This window comes from Perca flavescens, chromosome 14, assembly GCF_004354835.1.
Source record: "Perca flavescens isolate YP-PL-M2 chromosome 14, PFLA_1.0, whole genome shotgun sequence".
NCBI lineage: Eukaryota > Metazoa > Chordata > Actinopteri > Perciformes > Percidae > Perca > Perca flavescens.
The window spans coordinates 13,539,054-13,561,617 of NC_041344.1; the positions used below are offsets into that span (position 1 = coordinate 13,539,054).

General features: G+C 41.8%; 1 protein-coding gene across 6 annotated transcripts in view; it reads right to left on the bottom strand.

The window, feature by feature from the left end:
- Positions 1 to 17,189: 17,189 nt before the first annotated feature.
- The window catches only part of rbms3 (RNA binding motif, single stranded interacting protein), a 288,253-nt gene continuing 282,878 nt past the window's right edge, over positions 17,190 to 22,564 (bottom strand). For 4 of the 6 annotated variants that reach the window (XM_028596575.1, XM_028596576.1, XM_028596574.1 and 1 more), the window contains 3 exons: positions 21,118 to 21,207; positions 19,304 to 19,428; positions 17,190 to 18,615 (listed from right to left, as the gene is read on the bottom strand). In XM_028596575.1, coding sequence (XP_028452376.1) covers positions 18,552 to 18,615; positions 19,304 to 19,428; positions 21,118 to 21,207 — 279 coding nt within the window. In that variant the 3' untranslated portion in view covers positions 17,190 to 18,551. Of the gene's footprint in view, positions 18,620 to 19,299; positions 19,429 to 21,117; positions 21,208 to 22,564 lie in introns of those variants that run through there. The other 2 variants (XM_028596577.1, XM_028596579.1) reach the window with 2 other exon arrangements.

Genomic DNA, 22,564 nt, shown 5'->3' on the forward strand with positions numbered 1-22,564 from the left:
TCCTGAAAATCTGCAGAGGAAATGGACCACACTGCGTCTATTTCAAGGACTGCCTTCGTGGTCCAGGCTCATTAAAATGCATTACCGTTATGGCTCAATTTATACCTCAAGTTGCTGCCTAAGCTCTTTTGTTTTAAGTGCAGCTGTTAGTTGAGGGGAATTTTTCCTTTGCTGCGGAATGACGGTAACCTCGACACATGGAGACATTGTTAGAGGCACATGAGGTGAAAAGGTTTCCAATCTGATAATGGTTACAGAAAAACAAAGAGCGTGTGTATATGTGTGTTATTCAATCTGGCTTTATCGTGTGGAGATTTTCTGATTTACTCAACCACGTCTGCATTATCTGACCACTGGCCGGACCACAGGAACAATGATAGTAGTGGTTGTGTGTTTGTGTTGCAGGATTGTTGTATTGTACTCACAGGAAAACCAGTGCTGCTGCTACTTCTACTTCTACTTCTGGCTGTTTCTGTCCAGAGGAAAGAGTGTGGTCACCTGAAATTACAGCTCACGTTCAGGGCCTGGATTTTTCAAGTGGGCCTATTGTGTCTGAGATAATTTTTGTGTGCTGGAAAAAGAAAAGCGTAGCGATGAAGTATGCAAAATATGTTGAAAGAATAGTTTGCATAATAAATATCTATAAACTATAAATATCAGTTACACATAAAAGGGACATGGCACTGACTGCCAGCTGTTGTTATAAGACTGAGACCGGTTTTCAAAAATCAGGACCAGCACTTCCACATAAAATGTCTACAGATGCTCTGTGGATGTTCTTTGGCTTTGGAGGCGAGTACAGATGAGATGACATTTAGTACTGTTGACAGAAAATAAGATACGGAGTGGTACATTATGTCAGGAAGTGTGCTGTCACTGTGGAGCATGGTTACTGTTAAAGCATCAGTATGCTTCAAAATAAATATGTCGGATCGTCTGAAACCTCCTCCACACACACTTCTCTGTTGGAAAATAAATGTGTCATGAGAATGACTGGCTCTTTATTTTGCATCTAGGCTTTGGTCACTCTCTAACATAAAGTGCGCTCATGTGGGTTTTAAAGAAAATACTAATGATTAAATCCTGGCTGGCAGTGAGTGAGCGAGCAAGCGAGCGAGCGAGTGAATAAGTGACTGAGTGAGTGAGTGAGTGGGTGAGTGAGTAAATGAGTGAGTGAGTGAGTAAATGAGTTTGCGACTTACCTGGAGTTGACATTAACGCTAGCTCAAGCAGAGGCCCCACAGGCAGTAAGCCCAAATGATGTTCATAGAAGAAGTTCTTGTTCAAAACAGAAAACAAATTTAGACGTACTCGACTTAACAGTTCTCAGAAAAAGACGAGAAACAGGTGTAGGCTCTCTTTCAGTGCAACAGCAGCTCAGCAAAGCCAACCCCAACGCTGCTACACATGTGCAAATAATACACCTGGGTCTCTGAGTTGATTGATAAGCCCCGCCCTCTGCCTGCCGGCCAGCCAAAAGAAAGAAGGTCATCTATATGATATGAGCCTAATTATATGAACCTAACGGGCCTGCACCTAGTGATTTCTGTTACAGTCACGTCCACTTGATGAAAAGATTGGCCAATTATGTGGAGACTGCAGTTGGGATTTAAACCTCTCTCTCAAGCTCTCTTTTTCAATCTTTGATCAACTGCTTCTGTCCTTTTTCATGTGTACAATCGAGTGCAGCACCATAAATGCCTTTGGGGAGAGACAGTTTGAAGCTCTCATGTCTGTACAGTAAATATGAAGCCACAGCGTTCAGCCAAGAATGAATCAGGGTCTTTTAAAAACCACATGTTGTACACTTTAGTTTTTGTATGGATTAAACAAACAAGAGCGTGTTAATTAGTGAGCCTTAGAGGTAGATTGTACCATTGGACAGAGCCATTCTACCTGTTACCGCCTGTTTCCAGTCATTATGCTAAGCTAAGCTAACAGAATGGAGCTTCATATTTAACAGACAAATATGAGGCCGGTATCTTCTCATCTAACTATCAGCAAGAAAGCAAATAAGCTTATTTCTCAACATGTCAAACTACAGTATTTCTTCAAGACAACAGATCGTAAAAACAAATTGATTTTCAATCATACCTCAGCCTTTGCTCAGCGTTCGATGGTGTTTTTTGCCTCTAACGGCGCCTTCCAGGCAGCTAACCCTAACCTTAACCCTAAACATAAGCATTGCCGCGCTGCCTGGAAGGCGCCGTTGGGCGCAAAAAACACCAAACACCTTACTCAGCACTGTCAGTGTGTAGATTATGTAATGTAATACAGTAGATTACCAGTAACCTGCTCATCCCAGGCTGTCTTCCCATCAGCAGTGAGACAGAAAACCTCCAGAGAGACTATTTATTTTAACTTTACAGCGACACTCAAACTCATCCAGCACTCATCTTTCATCTAATGAGGCCCCTTACTCCAGATGTTCCGACCAAAGCAGCTGCCAGCTGTAGCCATCAGGCATACTGTACATAACGTCTACTCTTCCCATGCCTTTCCCATCACTCTTTCTATCTGTCGCTTTCAATTCCTCTTGAAATTCTTCTGTAGTTTGGTGAAAAAGCAGTAAGGAATGTCCTGGCACTATAATACAGCATCATTAGCCACAGCAGAGCCCTTTGCCGTCTCACTGCCAGCTCCAGGCTGCACGTCTTAATCTTCACCACTGTGTACACTTGTTGTCCAGCTGATGCTATGGCAACGGGTCTGTGTTCTGCTAGACCTATGATGATCTTAGAGAGAAACACACATACACACACACACAGGCACGCATGCACGCATACTCGCACGCATACACATGCATACACGCATGTGGGCAGGACGACAGACCAACAGGAGGAAAAGCAATAAAGAGTGAGCATTAAAATGCCAGCGCAGCTCCCAAAGCAGAGCAGTAAAACACTGACGGAGGGAAGGTGAGGCACTTCTGCGTAGCTCTGTTGATGTTGGCCAGTGTTCTTCTTTCTGTGATGACTTCAGTTCTCATCATAAGCCATTTACCAGCTTAACAAGGGGATGTACCACATGTCAGAAAATAGGCCCAGGCCAGCTTAAATAATGAAATATATTACAGTCATAATTGTGTGATTATATAAAAGCAAACCTAATTGGTTATGGCAACATGGACGGGCATATGTCCAAACACATGGAATAAGACAACTACAGTCATATTTTTCTGTTAGAAACTCCACATTAGAGCTGATTTTTAGAGGCCAACAGATGTTTTAGGCTCAGTTCCTGTGATGATGGTGGACAGTGACAGATAAGTGAGACGAGGTTCATGCAGCTCGTTCATTATTTATCAGGGCTAGCAGCACTGCACACATGACAGGGCCTCAGAAACATGCAGATTCTGAACCTTTCCTGCATTAGATGAAAGGAGCCAAGTCCTTGGTAAAGCTCCATTTATTATTCATGTGGAGGCAGGAGTTTGTTACTTTGCAAAGTGAAAGCATGTGCTGTATTCTTTCATACAGCAAGGACACATGGAATTAAAAAACTCTGTATTTTACATGAATTACAGACAAAACTAGAAGAGAGTGCAGATCTCCACCGAGGCATGCCCCTATCTCACAATGTTTTTGCAGTGTGAATCGGCCCAGCTCATTTTTCTGACACTACGAAAATTTGGCCACTAGTTTTTCATGATCCTGACCCAGACCCAGACAGACAGACAGACAGACAAAAAAAGCAGTAGACAACCACACAAGCAAACGAAAAGGTCCAGGGGAACTATTTTGTCTAAATTGCTTATTAGAGAGCGAAAATGTCAAACATTAAAGTTATTACCATACTTCCTCTAGCTCTTCCAGCAATATAAGTCTATTTAGTTGTGTTTACTTTTGTTTTTATATCCAAATAGCTGGGTTAGACACTCAAGGTTTAAGTAGTAGTCACTCTGCTTTAAGTTGGGCCATATCTCCTGATCTGAGCAATTGGAGATGAGGAAAATGTTACAGGTATGAATAATACAAAAACAGGACTGTTTATTAGCAAAGAGTTGTTTTTAGCTATGTTTTTGGTCTCCGCTAACTCCTGAGGGAAATATCTGGCTCAGCTAATATGTTCACCAGCCAGTCATTAACTACAGTATGAGAGCAGCGAGCATAAACCAAAACAATAAAGTTGCGGGCTGGAAAATCAAAACAATGAACTGAAAGAAACTAAAAATGCTCTGTAGAGCTGAGAACAGCAAACATGGCTCATATAGTAATATCGATTACAGTCACTTTTAATCATAGTGTATACATTTGAGGACCAATCCTCCACTCAAGTGTGGAGGATTGAGCGTTGAGTCACACATTTAACTTGGAAAACAATTGAGAAAAACCAGTCCAGACAGTTCTGAGGCCAAGATTTCCAGACAGCTTATCTCTGCTGATGGTCCTCAGGTCTGATGTGTGCCTCACTCATACAGACACAGACGAATACTAAAGCAAGAATGATGTCACCCATGCATACATCCATGTGGGGGGGACTGAATTCCTGAAAATTAATTGCCCAGTAAAATGCAGACAGACAGACATGAACAAAAGTTGGCACATGAAGAGTTAAATACAGCACATGTGGGAGTACTTAACAGAGTTTGGGCCCCCTTCTGACTTCAGCCTCACCTATGTCGAGTTTCTTTGTAGTTCAGCAGAGGGTTAGTCTGCCGCAGCCATAACATGTGTAATGTACCATAACTCTGGAGAGATTAGAAAACATTCTGCTGGACTCAGGAAACACAGTATTGAGCGTGGTGAGCATAGTGTATGAGTATGTGAGAGAGAGAGAGAGAGAGAGAGAGAGAGAGAGAGAGAAAAGCTTTTGCAGTATATCAACTTAAGCTGTGTGAGGTGTATAGGTGCATGTGTAAGTCTGTGTGTAGGGTACGGGCCACTGACCCAGAATAATCAGCACCCATTTCTTTTCTCTGCTTACAGTCTACACCCCTTTGCAGCATCTTAAATCCAGAACCACCGCAGTCAGTCAACACAGACCTTTTGCAGACTCAGACACAGCACTTCTAACATATTTATAGCGTGGTATTTCCCCTGCTTGTTGCCCTTAAGCAAGTCCACCTTCCATTGTTATTCCTTCTGGAGAGGACATGACATTTGTGGTATATGCACCATTCTCACTACGCTCTCAAAACACTCAGCCTGACGAGGGCAAAGGGTTATCCAGTTGACAGATGGACTGAACACCCAGCAATTTGAAAAACAGAAGGAACAATGACATCCGCAGCATTACAATATATTAGGAAACATGACGTAAAGGATAAGATTAAAACAAAACCATTATTACACATGTTCATTTGTAAGTTTGTTTTCTTACTTGTGCTCAAAACAATGTAATGTCAATTACTTTACACACCAATCAGTATTAGAAACTTTAAAAAAAGGGCCAATTTATAGGAAATTACAATATGTTAGTTTAGGACAATTTATTAATTGCACTTTGGTGACTCACAAGAGACAGATCAAAGTCACACCCCCCTCCCCCCCCAACCACTTCTTTCATACCCCTCACCCTGATAAATCATATTTATTAGTTATTTTCTTAAACTTAACTTAAGACATACTTACTACTTGCCAGCTTTTTTCTAGGGCTTTTTCCATTAGTGTGATCAAGGGATCGCATTTCATGTCACAAGATGATGTGATAACTGAACAAACCGCTGAGAAAGACTGTGAGATGTGGTTGGAAGCTCTGGAAAAAGCTAGCAAGTGGGCTTTGAGTTCATATCATCTTTATTTTTATTTCGGTCAAACTAATATTTCCAAGGTCAATAATGAACAGAAGTTAGTCAACATGTAGCTTGTTTGGTGAAGGGGATGTTTTGCAGTGTGTCACATCAGGGTCACATCCAGAGGGACTGAGGTGTTTTGGAGGCCTTCAGAGCTGGAGTTGTGTTTTACGGTTCCACATGTCAGTAGCTTACACATGTTCCTATTACAGTCCCACAAATCTGCGGCGCCGGGGGGGCCGGGTCGGCCCCGGGAGCATGTGTGGTCTTCCTCCTGTTACCTAGAGAACTGTTTTTCCACCTGCACACTGTTGCTGTAGATCACATCACCAGGCCTGGAGGTGATAGTGAGCCATTAGGACTTCATTCTGCAGCCCTCAGGTCTGATGGGCTGCAGAGGGGAGGAAAGGAGGGGAGTGTTGAATTTTTATTTGTCTCCCTATATCTTCCTTCTCTTGTTCTCTCGCCATTTGGCTTTTTCTCTCCCCTCCATTGCTTTCCCTCTCTTTTGCCACCATTTCCTACTCTTAATATGCCTTTTCCCTGCTTGTTTATGCTCCCATTGCTCTGCCTAATTCACCTGTCGTTTTTGGATTGCAACTCATCTTCACCTTTCTTTTCGCTCTTTCCCTTTACATAAACATGCCTCTACTCTCCGTATTCATATCCTCTTTAATAATTCCTACTGCCATTTTCAGCCCTGTCCTCCCATTCCTCCCCTCTTTACAGTATCATCATCTCTGCCGTTGTCCTCTTCACTCACATGCACACAAACGTATTGAATGCACACAATCATAGCACACACAGACTCACTCTAAACTGCACATTCATTCATTATGATTAGCAATTCTCTCGCCAAGGTAACTTTCATGACCTGAAAAGCCCGTTTATTTCATTCCATTGCTGGAATTACATTTGCATTTACATTGCATTTGTTTTTCTTTCTACTAAGTGCTGCAGCTCTTGCATCTATCTGTTGGATGAATATTTTGGTCTGAGATCTCCCACTCAGATAATGGTCTTGTCTCCGTACCAGATGATAGTGGCATATCTTCTCTTACTGGCCCTAACCAGATGTAAACCATACAGATGAAACCAGCAGAACAGCTAAGTGTGCTCAGTCAGTAAATACAAATCTTCAAATTGTAGAGCTCCGATAAATGCGACAGTAGCTAATTGTAGATTGTTTTGGGGAATGCCGAACGACTTGACTTGCATTTCACACTTTAAAAGTAGCAGCATATAAAAAGAAATAATGTTGCTTGTTCTGAAATAACCTAATGAAATTAGTTGTAACCTGAACATCTAAATCAATCATGAGAATGCATCTTTGCTGTCTGAGGACACACAATAAGCAAAACAGCATGTCTTGAGTCTAACGGATTGGTTACATGAGGGTTAACGACAGGAAGTGGTGCATTAATGGCTTTCTTCACATCCTCAATTAACACTTATTGTCATCAGCATACTGAGACCAGAGCTGGGCGTTTGGCACAGACCCACTGCTGTGCCACCTGGGGAACAGGGCCTTCTGTGCAGCCCCCAGGATCTCCTGGGATACAATTGTTCCACTAATGTCATTGTAAACTTCAATAGGCTTTGGCTGGGCTCCCAATTCCTGCTACACAATGATAGTAATTCATCATGGGAATATTGAAATGGAGCTGCTGTCTGACTGAGTGTCGCCACAGGAATTCTATTGTAGATGTAAGACATGACATCCGTGTTTTTCATTTGTTCTCCAGTCGGCTTGAGGAGCACATCTGCCAAAGATATTAACACCTTATTTATCAATACATGCTAAAGGGCTACATTTAATAAAGGAGGGCTTTGCATGATATTTTAGGGCACTGATTCTACCGTTTTTCTTCAGAGTAAAGTCTCCACATTAGTAATTTGACCAGTTGTTCATATAAAATGATTGTTCAGTGCAGCTTTAAACTTCCGCCCCAAATTATTTAATATACAATTCTACTTTATTTCCTTTGTCTTATTTTTGTGGGTTTGGCCATCATTGCTATCAGTGGGGATAACATTGTGCTCACCAAAGTAGTTTCTTAGATCAGACAATAAACAATCAAAAGGTTTAGCTTGATGATCTTTACCACTTTATTCGGAGGTCAAACCTAGCAGGAGTGCACCTCAAATGTCATAATGTAATAATCCCTCATTGCACAGGAACATTATGGGCACTCACTCTGGCAAATACAGTAGGTTAAAGTTGAACCTGGAAGTCAATCTATAAACTGTGATGGATGTTCACAACAGACAGTTGGATAATATTTTACCGCTTGCCTTCATTTTATCTTCCGAGTAAGTTTGGTAAGAGGTTTGTTCAACCCAGAATGATCATCTGATTGCTCTTGTTTCTTTCCACCCCCATTTGACAATTTTTTAGTGGTGTCACTGCAATCACACATCTAAACAAATTAAATGGGTGAATACAAAGTTAGTATTACTGATGGCCAAATTTATCGAATAAGATCCCAGTTGTCATAAACTGTTGTTATAAAAGATTAGAGACATGTTACTTACAACGCTTCTTCCTGAATCTAATGGACCTAGATAGTGTATAAATATGAATCATGCATTTCCCCTCTAATGAGGTAGCTTCTTGTAATGAGGTTTACTGGCCTAATGTTGCATTTACATATTCCGAGATTAAGCAAATAATGAATTCCCCCTCAAAACACACCAAATCCCTTTTGGGCATTGTTTATATTTTAGCTCAGCAGTGCTCATCCCCCCTTGGGTTAATTATGTCTCTCTTAGTGGGGTATAAGCGAATAAGGGAGCACCAGGTGCGTTTGTGGTTGCTGACGATCACAGATTCTTGATTGGATGCAAACCGCTCGGACTGCACCTGGAAGCTCAGGGTCGTTAAGGTCCCTGACCCAATCAGCCCAATTTCATCGAGTCTCCTGTTTAGATTGGTCTGGAATGAAATCAAATGTGTTCAACTAGCTGGAACCTGAAACCTTGTCACCCCAGTCTGTGCAGATCATTTGTTGTAGGCAAATAGATATCCTTAAAAAAAACACAACTCATTTACTGACGCTTGTTCTGTACCACGTGGGTCATGTTTATTACATCAGGACATTAGAGAGTGATGAGGTTGCAATGTTGACACCCTGATTAAGACAAATGTGAAAAAAGGTTATGAGCTTAATAAGCTTTTTTTCATCATTTTCCTCTAACGGTGCTACAACACAAAACCTGAATTCCAAATAATTTGCTGCCGTCATTTTAGCATTTATTTCACTTTAAAAACAAACCTACCATTTAAAGAAATTCAAAATGTAATCCCTACTTTAAGACTGCAACTAAATGGACATGGGATTTATCGGTTTCTATAGAATTCGCCATCAATTCTGCCATCAGCTCCCTTATCAACAGCAAATGCTGCATCCAGAGACACCTCGAAGAGCATGGTTATCCTATATAAATACACATCAATGAGACAATTTGGACTGCAAGTAGGACAGATATATGAATGCACGTCCAGTCTTTTTCTTCTTAATCTTCGTATATATGGGAAGGCTGGTGTTGTCGTCGTATTTCACCCAGTAAAGATGCCCTTGATCTGTATCCAGCGGTAGTGGAATGTGTATGTGTGTGTGTGTGTGTGTGTGTGTGTGTGTATGGAGGGCTTCTCTCTCCTCTGTGAAATAAACACACCAGATAACATCTGTGTTGGTATGCTGCACCCTTGTGGTGCTCAGCTGCTACATCTCTATAAGTCCAGATAAGGAGGCTGCCTGGCTCCAAGGGAGTGCGATTGAATCTGTGGCATTTCACTCGATAAAGGATCCCACTGCATTTTCCCCAGATATAACAGCCTCCAGTGTTTGTTGGAGAAAACCATGGCACCATGGAGAAGTCTCTCAAAGCAGAAAAATGTTTTAAATTGCTGCAAATGTACCACACCGACACTTATCTCCTTCAAGCACTGAGGTACTTCCATGTATTATCAGATCAGCAGATGCAAAAAGCTGTGAGTCCTGGTGGCCCAATCATGCACACGCACAAAAAACACACACACACACACACACACACACCAATCCAACCGGTCGATTGTTCTCTATTAAGATGTCCTTTGTCTTGGAGTGCCGGCCTTGTTGCCTTGATCTTGCAGAGACGTCTCACGCAGTGGAAACTTGGCTACAGTGCAGCGGTGGTATTGACAGTACAGGCGTCCCTAGGAGGTGACAAGGACAGCAATTGATTGGGTCTAAATGAGAGTGAAGAGGAAGATTGATTGCCATCGATCCACTTCTTCCTTCAGCAGGCTCCTCCATCTTTGATTATGACCACTTAACGCCCAATCAAGTGTGTGTGAGCTGTGATGGGGTAAATCCCGTTGAGAGGTATTAGCTCCATTTGTGAAGGCTGTAATTATAAGAGGATGTGAGGGCCCAGGGTCAACGCGCAGCAGGTGCCATCAAGGCTGGATGATAATAATAGGGCTTTCTCTTGCTTCCCACTGCAATTTAGTCATATAGATAATAGGCTATGGGGAAAATGGTGTGATCTGTGTGTATGTGTTCAGAGGATGCTTGGTGCATAATAAATGTTTCCATAATAACGGCTTGAGGACAGGAAAACAGCTAGCTGTGATGAAACAATCATTTGTTAAGATTGAAAGAAAACAGTGCTCCTTGGTGCTTTTTTCCACATTTTTTTTTATTGAAAGCTTCATCAGAGAGAAAAAAACAACTCATAAAACCCAAGTCAAATCCTAACATCCACAGATGTATAGATAGTTTCTCAAATATCACACACACTGAGCAGCGTGTGCGAGGCGTGACCATGTCCTCCTCGACGCTGAAACAAATAAAAGTGAAAAACAAACAAAAACGAGAAAACTAACAAAAACAAACTAAAAACCGCTCTGCTGTCCTAATAAATAGTTCCTCTTTTTATCTGGTAAATTAATCCCATGCACTTTCTGTGCTGGCTATCTCTAAACAATTTGGTCGGCCATTTCCTAGTGATTGTTGAATTTTGTATTTCTCAGAAGGGCTGTGCTGGCTGGCTGCGCTCCTGGGGTTGTGTGGCCAATCGATAGCTCTCATCAAAGGTGGACCGGAGCATCAATTAAAAAGCACAGGGCCCTCGCTCTTGTGGGGGGGCAGTTTGAGCAATTTTCCCACTGCATTATGTGTGTGGAGGGTATGAGTGAGTGTTTGTATGTGCTGGTCTGTGATGAGTTATTGAGCCACCTTTCTCCTTTACACTCTGTGGGAGACAAGCTGTGAGAGTAACTCTAAACTACTGTTTTCCTAACACCCGAGAATCAATGTGGAATGGCTACAACTTCGTTCACAAGGAACCTCTCAAACTAAGTATGACATGTAATACACCTAATGAGTTTACTCTTGTGACAGTGTGGAAGCCACAATACATAAATTACTTTCTGGATCTCGTCAGATTTAAGGATGGCAGCGGCAATTGTGAGAAACTTTTTAATATAGTGAAGTAATAAGTACTTTGCCTCAATAAAACTGACACAGGAGAAGACCAGGATGTAGGTAAAGTCTCAAGATCTGTATTTATCAGGTGTTTCAGAGAAGGTAAGCTCAGAAAAGATCATATTTACCTTATAAAGAGTGACTGACGGGGAATAAAATGATCTATTGGCTCTAAGTGTACAGTATTCTTCCTTCTTTCTGTATCAAATAGAAGTTGGAAAGCAATTCTGAGCATCTGATTACACTTCCTCCAGACACCAGATGAGTGAGATGTACTGCATTGTGGCAATTCAGATATTGTAAGATAAATAGGTAATCTTACAATTCTGTAACAGATAATATATGATTGCATAAACTTTGTTTCATCCATGGAAGCAAACAATATCATCCTGACACTTAAGCAGGCAAACTGTTAGAATACCTGTAGGCAGTGGCGTAGGCAGAAATAGTATTTTGGGCGGGCCAGTACAAAAGTGAGTGGGCCATTTCCAAAAGCAAAGTAGCAAAAAGGACAAACTTAAAAAACAGCAACAATTTTACCTTCCAACATACTGCATTACAACGGCAATAACAGTACTGTCTACAACATGCTCAACCAACAAAGCTCAGTCTAAAAAGTTTGTACACTACAATATAGATAAAAAGCCTGTCGGTTTTAACCTATTCGGGCTAAAATATATTTGCACCGGCAGAACCAGCAGCATTGGCTCTGCGCAGCACTGTTTTAAAATGAACCATTTTATTGCACAAAGTGGCAACTAAACATGAACCCACACAGCAGACAAGGCGTTTACATACTGCATGACATAGAATAGTCTACATCAGACAGAAATCGCACATGTAACAATGCAACAACATTGTTGCTTCAGGACTATATGGTCAGATCATGAGCAGCAAATGGCTACCAGCAGTAAAAGAAAATCAAAGAATGAAAACTTCCAGCCAAGCATTGTTTCAATTATGAAAGATATAATGAAAAGTGGCCAGCAAGGTGCCAAATCTTAGACAGTGTATCAAGTCCACGGCAGTGACAGGATCAAAGAAAACTTAAAAACTACGTCACTGACAGATAAGTTATCTTCTTATTTAATGTGGGCAAAACACAAACGCGTTTCAGCTAGAAGCCATCATCAGTGTTCACCATTTCTTATTAAATAGGAAGGTCACTAGGTTAGGTTACGTAATTAATAACACAAGAAGCATGAAGACGTTTTACTTAATGTTACCTCTGTGAGGGCCTCCTCTCTGGCTGATGGGCTGTCAGCTCTGCTGGGGAAATGTCTGCACATGCTGCTGAAAAGCTTGTCCTTATTTACACTGTATTCCATCCAAGAAAACTGTCCATACCACTTTAAAGAGAAGCCATTGTTGTCGCGGTAACTTTTAACAGTACATTGCTTAACACATCCATGGTACATTGTCTAAAAAGCCAGCTAGCTAACGTTAGCTGCTGAAGGCAGCCCGGAGAGTCTGGCTGTTGTTACCATAGCAACCAGCTACGTTCCGAAGGGGTTTGATCTAATTGTTTGATTGTATGGTTTAAACAGTTTTGTTTTAATCAGAAGAAAATACACACTAAACACACACAACTAGCTAGTTCTGTTATTATTTCTTTTTTTGCATACATTTGAATATTTTTCATAACAAAACGTATTTTGATCAAATTTGGCTGGATGGGCCAGTGAGTAAAGTGGGTGGCCCAGTGCCGCCCTGGCCCATTACTGCCTACGCGCCTGCCTGTAGGGCCCAGGTTTATGAATGACAACAACGACATTACAGCTCCAACCTGCTGTCCCTGCTAATAGAAAATAATGTATGCATTGGTGGCATCTTGGCCTAAAATCCATGAGTCAGTTTCCCAAAAGTTATTTGCGAGCAGTGCTTGGACACAGATTGCAAATGACGGCAGCACCATGTTTCACACATTTTGCGGGTCCTAGAGGGCTCTTGCATGCTCATGCATGGGTCACAAGGGTGGCGTTTGTTTTGATTAGTGAAACGTGTCAAAATGAACACAAGAGGACATGATGTCATGTTGCCAATCGCAGCTTGCACGTTGCAAATTTGTTAAAACAGGACCCTGGATCTCTAGTCAATTTAGAAGTAGAAAAGATCCTAAGACGATGAGACAGCAGCAGATTGGAGTACAAAAAGGATGCTAATGTGGAGATAAAGAACAGGAAGGAAGGGAATGTTGCAAATGGATGGATTGAAAGTAGTGGTAAGGTATGTTAAATACAAAACTTAAGGAGGGAAGAGATGAAAAAATAATGATCGACTGTGCAGAAAATGGGAGAAAGAGTGTGTCTCGGTGTGATGGTGTAGGAAAGGAAGGGTGTTGCTAATTAGCGAGGGGTCAAGCTGGTCACCTCCTGGAGTCCTGTACAGCGGACATACTGCTGCACGAAGACAGAGAAACTCCACGCTATGACCACTTCTGCCCAGCAACAGGAGCTAATGATCCCCCTCCTCTCTTTCTCACACACATACACATTCTCTCTTGGTATAGCTGGCTCCTGGTTTGTGCTGACATATGGGCTGACTGGGAGCAGAGCATTTCTGCTACAGCCTCCTTAAAATTGCAGGCATGCCTTCTGTACACTTCCACAAAGGTATTGGTATTCTGAAAAAGTACATTATGTCATTGTGCTATTAAGAAAAAGCCATTTCTGTTTGTTCAGTTGGGTAATCTTTCAGATCTCTGTGAAATATTGGTACCGTACACCAAAAGCACCTGCCTTAACATTTTTTTCTTTCTTGAATCTCCATTAGCAAAATAGAGCTGATATTCTTTGTTGTGCATTTCTTCCATAATCTTTTGGCTATTTGTAATCCTTTTTCCCATAATGCCATTACTATTGAATCTCATGCCATTTGTGGGACGCTCTGCTCTCCGATGTGCAACTCCTGCATTATGAGTCCTATTAAGTTTCAAAAATGTATTCTGTACTCTATAAAACAGCAACTGTTAAAGTCTTGAGAACTTGGTAATAGCTATGTTGAATTCATAACCTCGCTATTAGTTAAACTGTTGAGTAGAAGAACTCTTCAGAAACGCACACTGACACACACACACACACACACACACACACACACACACACACAAGCTTAAAACTGGTAAAGCAGCTTCAGTTTAACAGCTCTGTTCACACTTCAAATGACTCAAAAATGGAACACAGTGAATTAATGCAACAATGTCGAAGAGAATAGCGATGTGGGAAAGTCCGGGAGGCTCTAAAACCCAACATTTGTCAGTTGTTAGCCGTTTAAGACTGTAATGTGGCAAAGACTTGTTCATTGGGAGATAAGAGCAAATCGTAGCCTCGAGGCAAGTACGAGCAGATGTAGATCAGATGAAAGGAAGAGGGCAGGTGTTGATTTGATTGGACAATAAACAGCTTAACGGTCATTGAGAGAGTTTGAAGACATTTAGCATTTGACCTCCATTGGTGGATGGAAGATAAGAATGTACAGCAGGTATTAACACTGGCTGAGGAAAAAGAAAATGTATGTATGGCTTTAATAGTTCACTTCAGAATTAGAGCCTGTGTGCCTGTTTCTTTTGTGTGTCATCAAGTGAACAGGTGGCCTGTTAAGAGTGACTCGATGGCCAAGTGATCAACAGTGGCCGGTTTGTCAGAGATCAGTGAACACATTGAAAGCACAAGCCCGAGACTGCTTCCTCTTTAGCACCATAGAGTAGCTTCGATATTGTGCAGCATTTCTTTAGCACAACTAAATCAAACAAGCTCTTCCATGTGCTTTGCTTTTCTTTTTTTCTTTTTTTAAACCATCATAAAGATCATTTGGAATCATTTGGAAGCTTAGTTAAAAGGCACTCAATGTACAATTTGATTGTTGGTTACAAACGTCGCCATGATGACGTAGCTAACCTGTAATGTTCACAACATGCCATCATGAATGAGTCACATGAACTGCAAGAGCTCAATTGCAATTGTCGCCAAATAAACCCCATTCTCTGTCAGGAAGAAAGGGGTCTTTTGAGGGACACTGGGGTGGATCCTATTGCCCCGGAGGGAGACAAATTGGGCCCGTCAAGCCTCATTGCAAGAGTGACTGAAATTGGTTTGTGGTTCTGCTTCTGCACCATCCAATAAAGAGAAGAAACCTCAGCGAGAGGGCATGAGAGGAAGGAAAAGAGGGAGAATGAGGGAAAATGAGAGCAAAAGGAGCCTGGCTTGGCCATGGCACATTAATGGTGCCAGTGAAGCAGGGAAAAAACAGGGTCTTTTTAGTGCTGTAGCCCCACAGTGGGGCAGAGCGGCTGGGCATGGGCCAACAGAGCGGACCCACAGCGCTCCTGACACACAAAAGGCTCCTGTAATGGGGGCAGGAATGGCCGCTGTCCCACAGGCAATTTCTTCAGGGTACAATCCTCAGAGATGAAATCATTGAAAACCTCACACAGCTCTGGGATGGAAAGACCAGATAAGATATGACGGGGTTGTTTGTGCAACAAATTGGGACAAGGTGTAACTGACAACTCAGTGGTGGGGCCGCGGAAGTAGCTGCCATCAACATCTTGTTACGGCTGGTAAGGAGTTAGTTAGTTCCCACAGGTGTGCTGACCTCGCCTGCTTGTGTTGGGCAAATGATCAGGGGGATGTTCAAGACACAGTCCTTTTCACACCTTCTTCTACGCCTTGTTAGTGTCACAGAGTGTTGGTAGTCTTTCAATACTAATAGGTCTTGCTTCTGTTCAGATGTGTTTGTAAAGGAATGGTGCAACATTTCTTCACAGTAACTTCCTGGAGTCTGTGCTGGTTGAGTGTCAAGCTCAAGGTAATGACAAGACTCCAGTAAATTATTGCACCTGGCCAAATAATAGTCTGGCACATGACCCCCTTGTAAAAGTACAAGGTGTCGTTTTTACATTTAGTTATTTCTGTACGGATTAAACAAAAGAGATGTAAGGTATTAATTGGTGAGCTTTAGAGTTGCTGGTACGTTGATTTTGTTACCTTCGGACAGAGCCAGGCTGGCTGTTTCCAGTCTTTGTGCTCAGCTAAGCTAACCAGCTGCTGGCGATAACGTCATATTTACCGTACAGATGAGAGAGTGAAATTGATCTTCTCATCTTACTCGAATGTCAAATTATTCTTTTAACCATTTCTATTACTTCTTCGCTGTTGTTTGGATGTGTTTTGGCTGCCAAATAGATTAAGTCAGAGCCACTAAGTGCCAAAGTATATGCAATCATTGCTAAAGACTTTAAACTCAGATTTGATCTGTGACTTACCTGGTGTTCAATATGCAGCAAACACCACTCATCTGGTATTCTGGGCAGGTAAATACTACCTAAGATTGGTGATACATGAAAGAGATTAACAGAAGGTCAAAGAGCAGCAGTTCCCAGTTCAACACTGAAGCTCAGTATGCTGAGGAATGGTTGAGTTAAATATGATTGAATTAAAGCGATAACGAGACTGGGGACAGAAATCACGAAAGGGACAAAGCTAGAAGCAATGTGTCGACAACCACGGAGCGTAGCAAGCAACATTCCCCAATCTGTTTCCTAAAGTTTTCCCTGCAGGATCTGATAGAGAAAGAAAGAGAGAGAGAGAGAGAGAGAGAGAGAGAGAGAGAGAAAGAGAGGTGAAATGCACCCACAGTGTGTGAAAGCATCGTAAAAGTGATGAGACATTGAAAGTAACAAAAAGACGAGAAGAGGAGGTGAAGAAAAAGGACTTTTGGTAGGACTGCCACTGGTTGAATTACACTTTAAATATTGTTTGATATGTGTGTTTGAGTTTGTACAATAAGTGTGTGTATGTTTAGATGTGTGTGTGTGTGTGCGTGTGTGTGTGTGACGGCTTGGACAACCGTGGAAAACTAGCTTAAACCCCGGAGAAAAAAGAAGATGTTAAAGATAGTAAGGACTGGTCCGACCATCAACGTCAAATAAAAAACAACGACAACAGCAACAGCAACATCAACAACAATATCAACATTAACATCATCATCAACAACATCAACAACAACAAAATCCAACTGAAAAATGAAAAGGAAAAAAAAATAATAAAATAAAAAAAAACTCTGGTTCAGAGTGTCTCTTCATCTTTGGTATAAAAATGGCCATCCATGGGCTGCATTTGATCCACAACTAGGAAAGACTACAGAAATTGTCAACAATTTCTTCTATTGCTTTTGCACTGATTGGTTGAAACCGTTAGCTCCTACTGAATCTACTGTTTTTGTTTCACTGCCAGAAATTAAACCGTAGTTTTTTTTGTTTTGTTTTTTTGTTAATTTTATAATTTTTTTCTTCTTCCTTTTTTTTCTTTTTGCAGTGTGACAAGCAAAGCGGGCTAAAAACATCTTAAAGCTCATAAAAAAGGTAAAATGTGGCAGATAAAAAGCACTAATGTCATTGACAGCAACTTTGCCATGTAAAATAATAATTATGATAATAAAAAACAAGTTCAGCATTTGCAACAGACTGCATCCACAATGCAGTATGTTTTTCTTATGTTTTCATTTTTTTTCTCATTGTGAAAAATCTCTTCAAAGCTTCTTCTCCCCTCCCACCCCCCAAGTCTTTTCCCCAAACAGACATTTTGTTTTCTTCTGACACTTAGTTACCTCTGACATAATAATTATCAAAGTTTTCTTCTAATGAAGAAAAGAAAAAAAGCTCTTCTCTATTAAATCTGTACAGCTTATGTGATAGATTCTTTTTTTTCCTCTTTAGAACAACTCATCCAGTGTCTTGACCCTCCAAGTGGTCCAAGAGACTGATTTCATTTGCTTCCCCCCCACCCTAACCAGACGTCAGACTTTAACTCTGTAAAAAGTTTCCGACGCCCTTCAAATTAAGGCCATGAAGATTCAAGAAAGAAAAAACACTTTGTTTTTGAATATATCTAGAAAACTAAAATTTAACACTAGAACATAAAAAAGAGTGAAAAGAAATTGTAGCTTAATATCTGAGGAAGACAATCTGTGTGTATCTCAAACTTGACTCCCCTTTTCTAATTACAAAATAAACTTCATCACCTACCTGCACATTCAACCTTTTATTTTTTTGTCATTTTGTCTTACTATTTTTTTTTCTTCTTTTTTTTTTAATTGGTTGAGAATTTCTTTGAGAAACTTTTCAATCTTCAGCCCAGCCCTTCAGGCAGGTTCCCAGACTAAACAATTTTACTTCTTTGCACTGTGCCCAGCAATTTTCTCATCCCCCTCCTCAGCACTCTTTGCCTCCTTCTTGCTGCTTTTTTCTTTTTTTTTCTCATAGGCCAGGTAGGAAATGAAAAAAGTGTCTCTTTTTTGGTGCCTGGGCAATCTGGAAGCAATCTCTTTCTTTTTTTTTCTTTTCCTCACACTCACAGTGCAGCCACCTTCTGTCTCAAGGCAATGCTGTCACAGGAACATTTGCTCAGGCCGTTGCTATCTGATGAAAGAAGAGAAAACAGAAAGAGAGAGAGAGAGAGAGAGAGAGAGAGAGAGGTGCCATTGTAATCAAAGCACAATATTACAAACACAGAAAAGCAATAGAGCTGACAGCTGGCAGCCCAGACAGAAGACTGAAGCAAAATGAAGCACGCTAAACAGTTCTGATCGGGTCAGAAAAGTAAAAAGTTCTGCCAAAAATGATGAGCAAATGACAACAGCAGCCAGGAGTAATTTGAGTCATGTATATCTGCGTCTCTTAGTTCTCTCATTTTATTTAGAGTAGTATTTTGTACTGTGCTGCTTCACTGAATTCTTTGGCCAAAGACAACTAACTTGCATTTTGACTGCTTTTGCTATTACAGAGTAAAAAATGACATTCATCACAACATAATAGCCAGAGATTAAAACTCTGATGACAAATGTATATAGTCTCACAATATATATATATATATATATATATATATATATATATATATATATATATATATATATATATATATATATATATATATATATAGTCATATGACCCACACCTTTGAGTGTAAAACATAAAATATTGTGAAAAATAATCATCATAACTAAAGAAAAAGATTCCTAATAAATAATAAAAACTACCCTGAAAGGACCGAATACCATCTGAAAATGGTTGACAGCAACTGTCCTGCTTCACCGTTTGACTTACTTGGACTGGTATGAGTATGTAGGAACATGTTCGCCAGCACTGTCCACCTGGATCTGTTGCTGCTGGCCAGCCACCTCCTGTGACGAGGGAGCCACTGTCTGGGGGGAGCCGTCCGTCACCACTCCCTGGGGACACACACGGGAGGAAATGTGTCAGCTCTGAACTTTAACAAGAATCTCTCTGCAAAGCTTGGCACTTACACACTACAGACTGTAAAGCCCCCTCAGACAAACTTGTAATTTGGGGCTTTAAAAATAATAAATTATAAAATATAATAACCTTTAAAAAAAAAAAAAAACATCAAATAAAAGCGCTGTGATAATTACCTTCTCAGACTGACAGGTTTATCACTCTGAACTCACAAACGAGCAATTCTCACACCCACAGAACTTCATTTAAAATATTATTCTTTTTCCTCAAGGGATGCCAATATACTGCCTGTCAGAAATGCATATAAAATAATGGTGGAGACACCTAAAGTGCTTTCATTTATGCACAGCAAAGGTGCAGACATACAAAAATGCTGTTTTGAATTTTAACATTTCACTCTTTTATATAACAGTTAAGCTGCTTGAGTAGAACATTTACATTGAATGTGAATAATGAAAACAAAGCGGTTGGATAAAATACACAGCAAAGAATACAGAAGTATCATCACCTTACTGTGACTTGACCTAGGAGTTGGTGTGTACGAGTCAAATATGTACAAATAAAGAAAAATAGCTAAAATGCTTGCAGACTTTTACATCTATGTTTGAGGTTTTAAAAAAAGTCTTTAAAGATGCCCATGTGCACTGAATTTATCACAACAACCTCTTAACCTTTGTATGTGTCTAGCATAAACGACAGCCGCTATCATTGAGTCATCTCAATCACCTTTAACAAGCTCTGGAAGGATACAGCGTACTGTCCATACATCAGCCCTGCAGACACTGGCTGATGCAGTAATATACACTCCACTGCTGACGCTGGCATTCAGAAGACGACGGTGAGGATGAAATAGGTATAAGGCGCCATGGGCTACACTACAACTACATTTCTCTCCTCCGTCCCACTCCTTCATGAAGAACTTTCAGAGGAGGGGGAGCTTGGGAGGGGGGATATAAGAGGTGTGGGGGAGGAGCGACTAATGGGCCTGTCAGGGGAAACTGTCATTGTCCGTGGCTGGTGGGCTAACCACAGCTCCGTGGCTGACGAATATGTGTGTTCCAGCTACCTACCAGCCTGGACCGGCTGTGGTAGAGAGAGAGAGAGAGAGAGAGAGAGAGAGAGCACCACCGGCACTGTGCCTCATTTCAGCTCCTGTCATCTGATACACGACTGATAGTCCATCTGAATACGACCGTACTGTCAGCCGCCAGACAGCCGTCCCCCCCCTCTCCTCCTCTCCTCTCCTCTCCTCTCCTTTCCTTTCCTCTCCTCCTCTCCTCTCCTCTCCGGCCTTCTTTCCACGTTCATCATTTCACAGGCTGGACTGCCCGAACCTGCCAGGAGCTCAGACAGCCGCCGTAGAAGTGACAAACTCTGTGCTGCACTTCAAATGTCTTTCCCAAATACTATAAAACTTCTGACTCATCTTGCTTTGCTTGCAGTTTTCACCCTTGTTATTTGCTGGTGGTGTGAGGCCATTTGTTCAGAGAGAAACACGAGCAATTTACAGCGTGCTTCAAATGTGAGCTGTCTATTTAATAAAGAAGTGAGCGCATGTGGGTTTAAGTGAGTGGGGTGTCAGGAGTAATGATGTCCTCCTTTGGGTAAACATAGACAGATTTTGGATTATTAGTAAGTACCGAGTGCATGCGTGCGAGTCTTACCTCGACAGGGACGGCTGTTGGAGGCACAGGAGTGTACTGGGGAATGTAGGTCCCTTGCATAGGCGCCGCGGCAGCTGCAGCAGTCATATACTGAAACACAATGAAAAGACAATATCAAAATCCCTGCTACACATCACAATACACACGTTACATGCAACACACACATTTCCTACATAATATACCAAACGCCATCCAAAGTGGGACAAGAAAGACTAGATAGATATCCAACACTGATATTCCCAGAAAGTCTCATTCACTTCAATTATCCCCCCAAACCATTGGGAATGTGAGCTTGCTGTGCCCTCATCATCCTTTGGAGGGCGCTAAAAGAATATGTGTGCTCTCAGAGCAGAGCAGAAGAGAGTATGTGAGGTAGACAGAGGAGGAGGAGGAGGAGGAGGAAGAGATGTCCAGCTGTTCCACCAAGACTTCACAGACAGGCAAATGCACCAGGCCACAGCTGAGAAGAAGATAAAAAATATAGAAAAAAAAAGTTGAAGGGAATGAAAGAAGAGGGAAAGAGAGAGCAAGAGGAAGGAGAAAGCAGGAGGTCTGTTGCCTGTGGCCTATATTCCTTTAGACATGCCTGCCCTGGCTTTTAACTGGGTGCTAGCTTAATCCATGATGGCCATTTTACAGACGTGACACACGTTCAGTTACATGACTGCCACAGGGCTTTCACATGCAATATCAATGAGGACACGGTACAGGGGGCTGGTGGTGAACACACAGTGTAAGCCTGATTTGCCTGTGCGTGTGTGTTTCTTTTTAATTAGCGCATGCCTGTGGATAAAAAAAATGACTATGGACTATTTGACCGTCCAACGGTGTGCATGTATGAGTTCTCCTGTGTGCAGCTGTGTGTTGGGAACTTACATGCATATGTGTGTGTTTGTGTGTGTGTGTGTGTGTGTGTGTGTGTGTGTGTGTGTGTGTGTGTGTGTGCGCCTGTGAGACAGACAAAGACAAAGAGGCTTGGAACGATAATGCTGCAGTACAGCGCCAACGGATGTGATCCCAGATAAAAGCCACCAGGCTGCCTCTCCGCCTCTCCTCGTCTTCCTGCTGCTTTTCCGGACCAAGAAAAAAAAGGGAAGTACAATCCCTTTCTTTCCGTCTTATTTTTCCCTTCGCCTCTCAGCCCCCCTGCCAGTGCTAAAAAGCGGGGCGGCAGTATGCAGCAGGACGCAGTAATGGAGGGTCTGTGCCGGGCTGCGGAGCCTTTCTTGGCCGTGGGCCCGGCGGTGCTGGTGAAGTGTCATTACCGGCAGCGTTGCTAATGGATCGGGTACGGCTCCACCGCTCACCGCTAATGAGAGCAGCTAAAGGCCATGGACATGGGTGATTAACTCCCCCACCGTCGCCTCACACGGCCAGGAGTTTGACTGTGTGGGCCTGTGCGTGTGAATTTAAGGTTATCACACCTTCAGGGCTGTCACACTCAGGA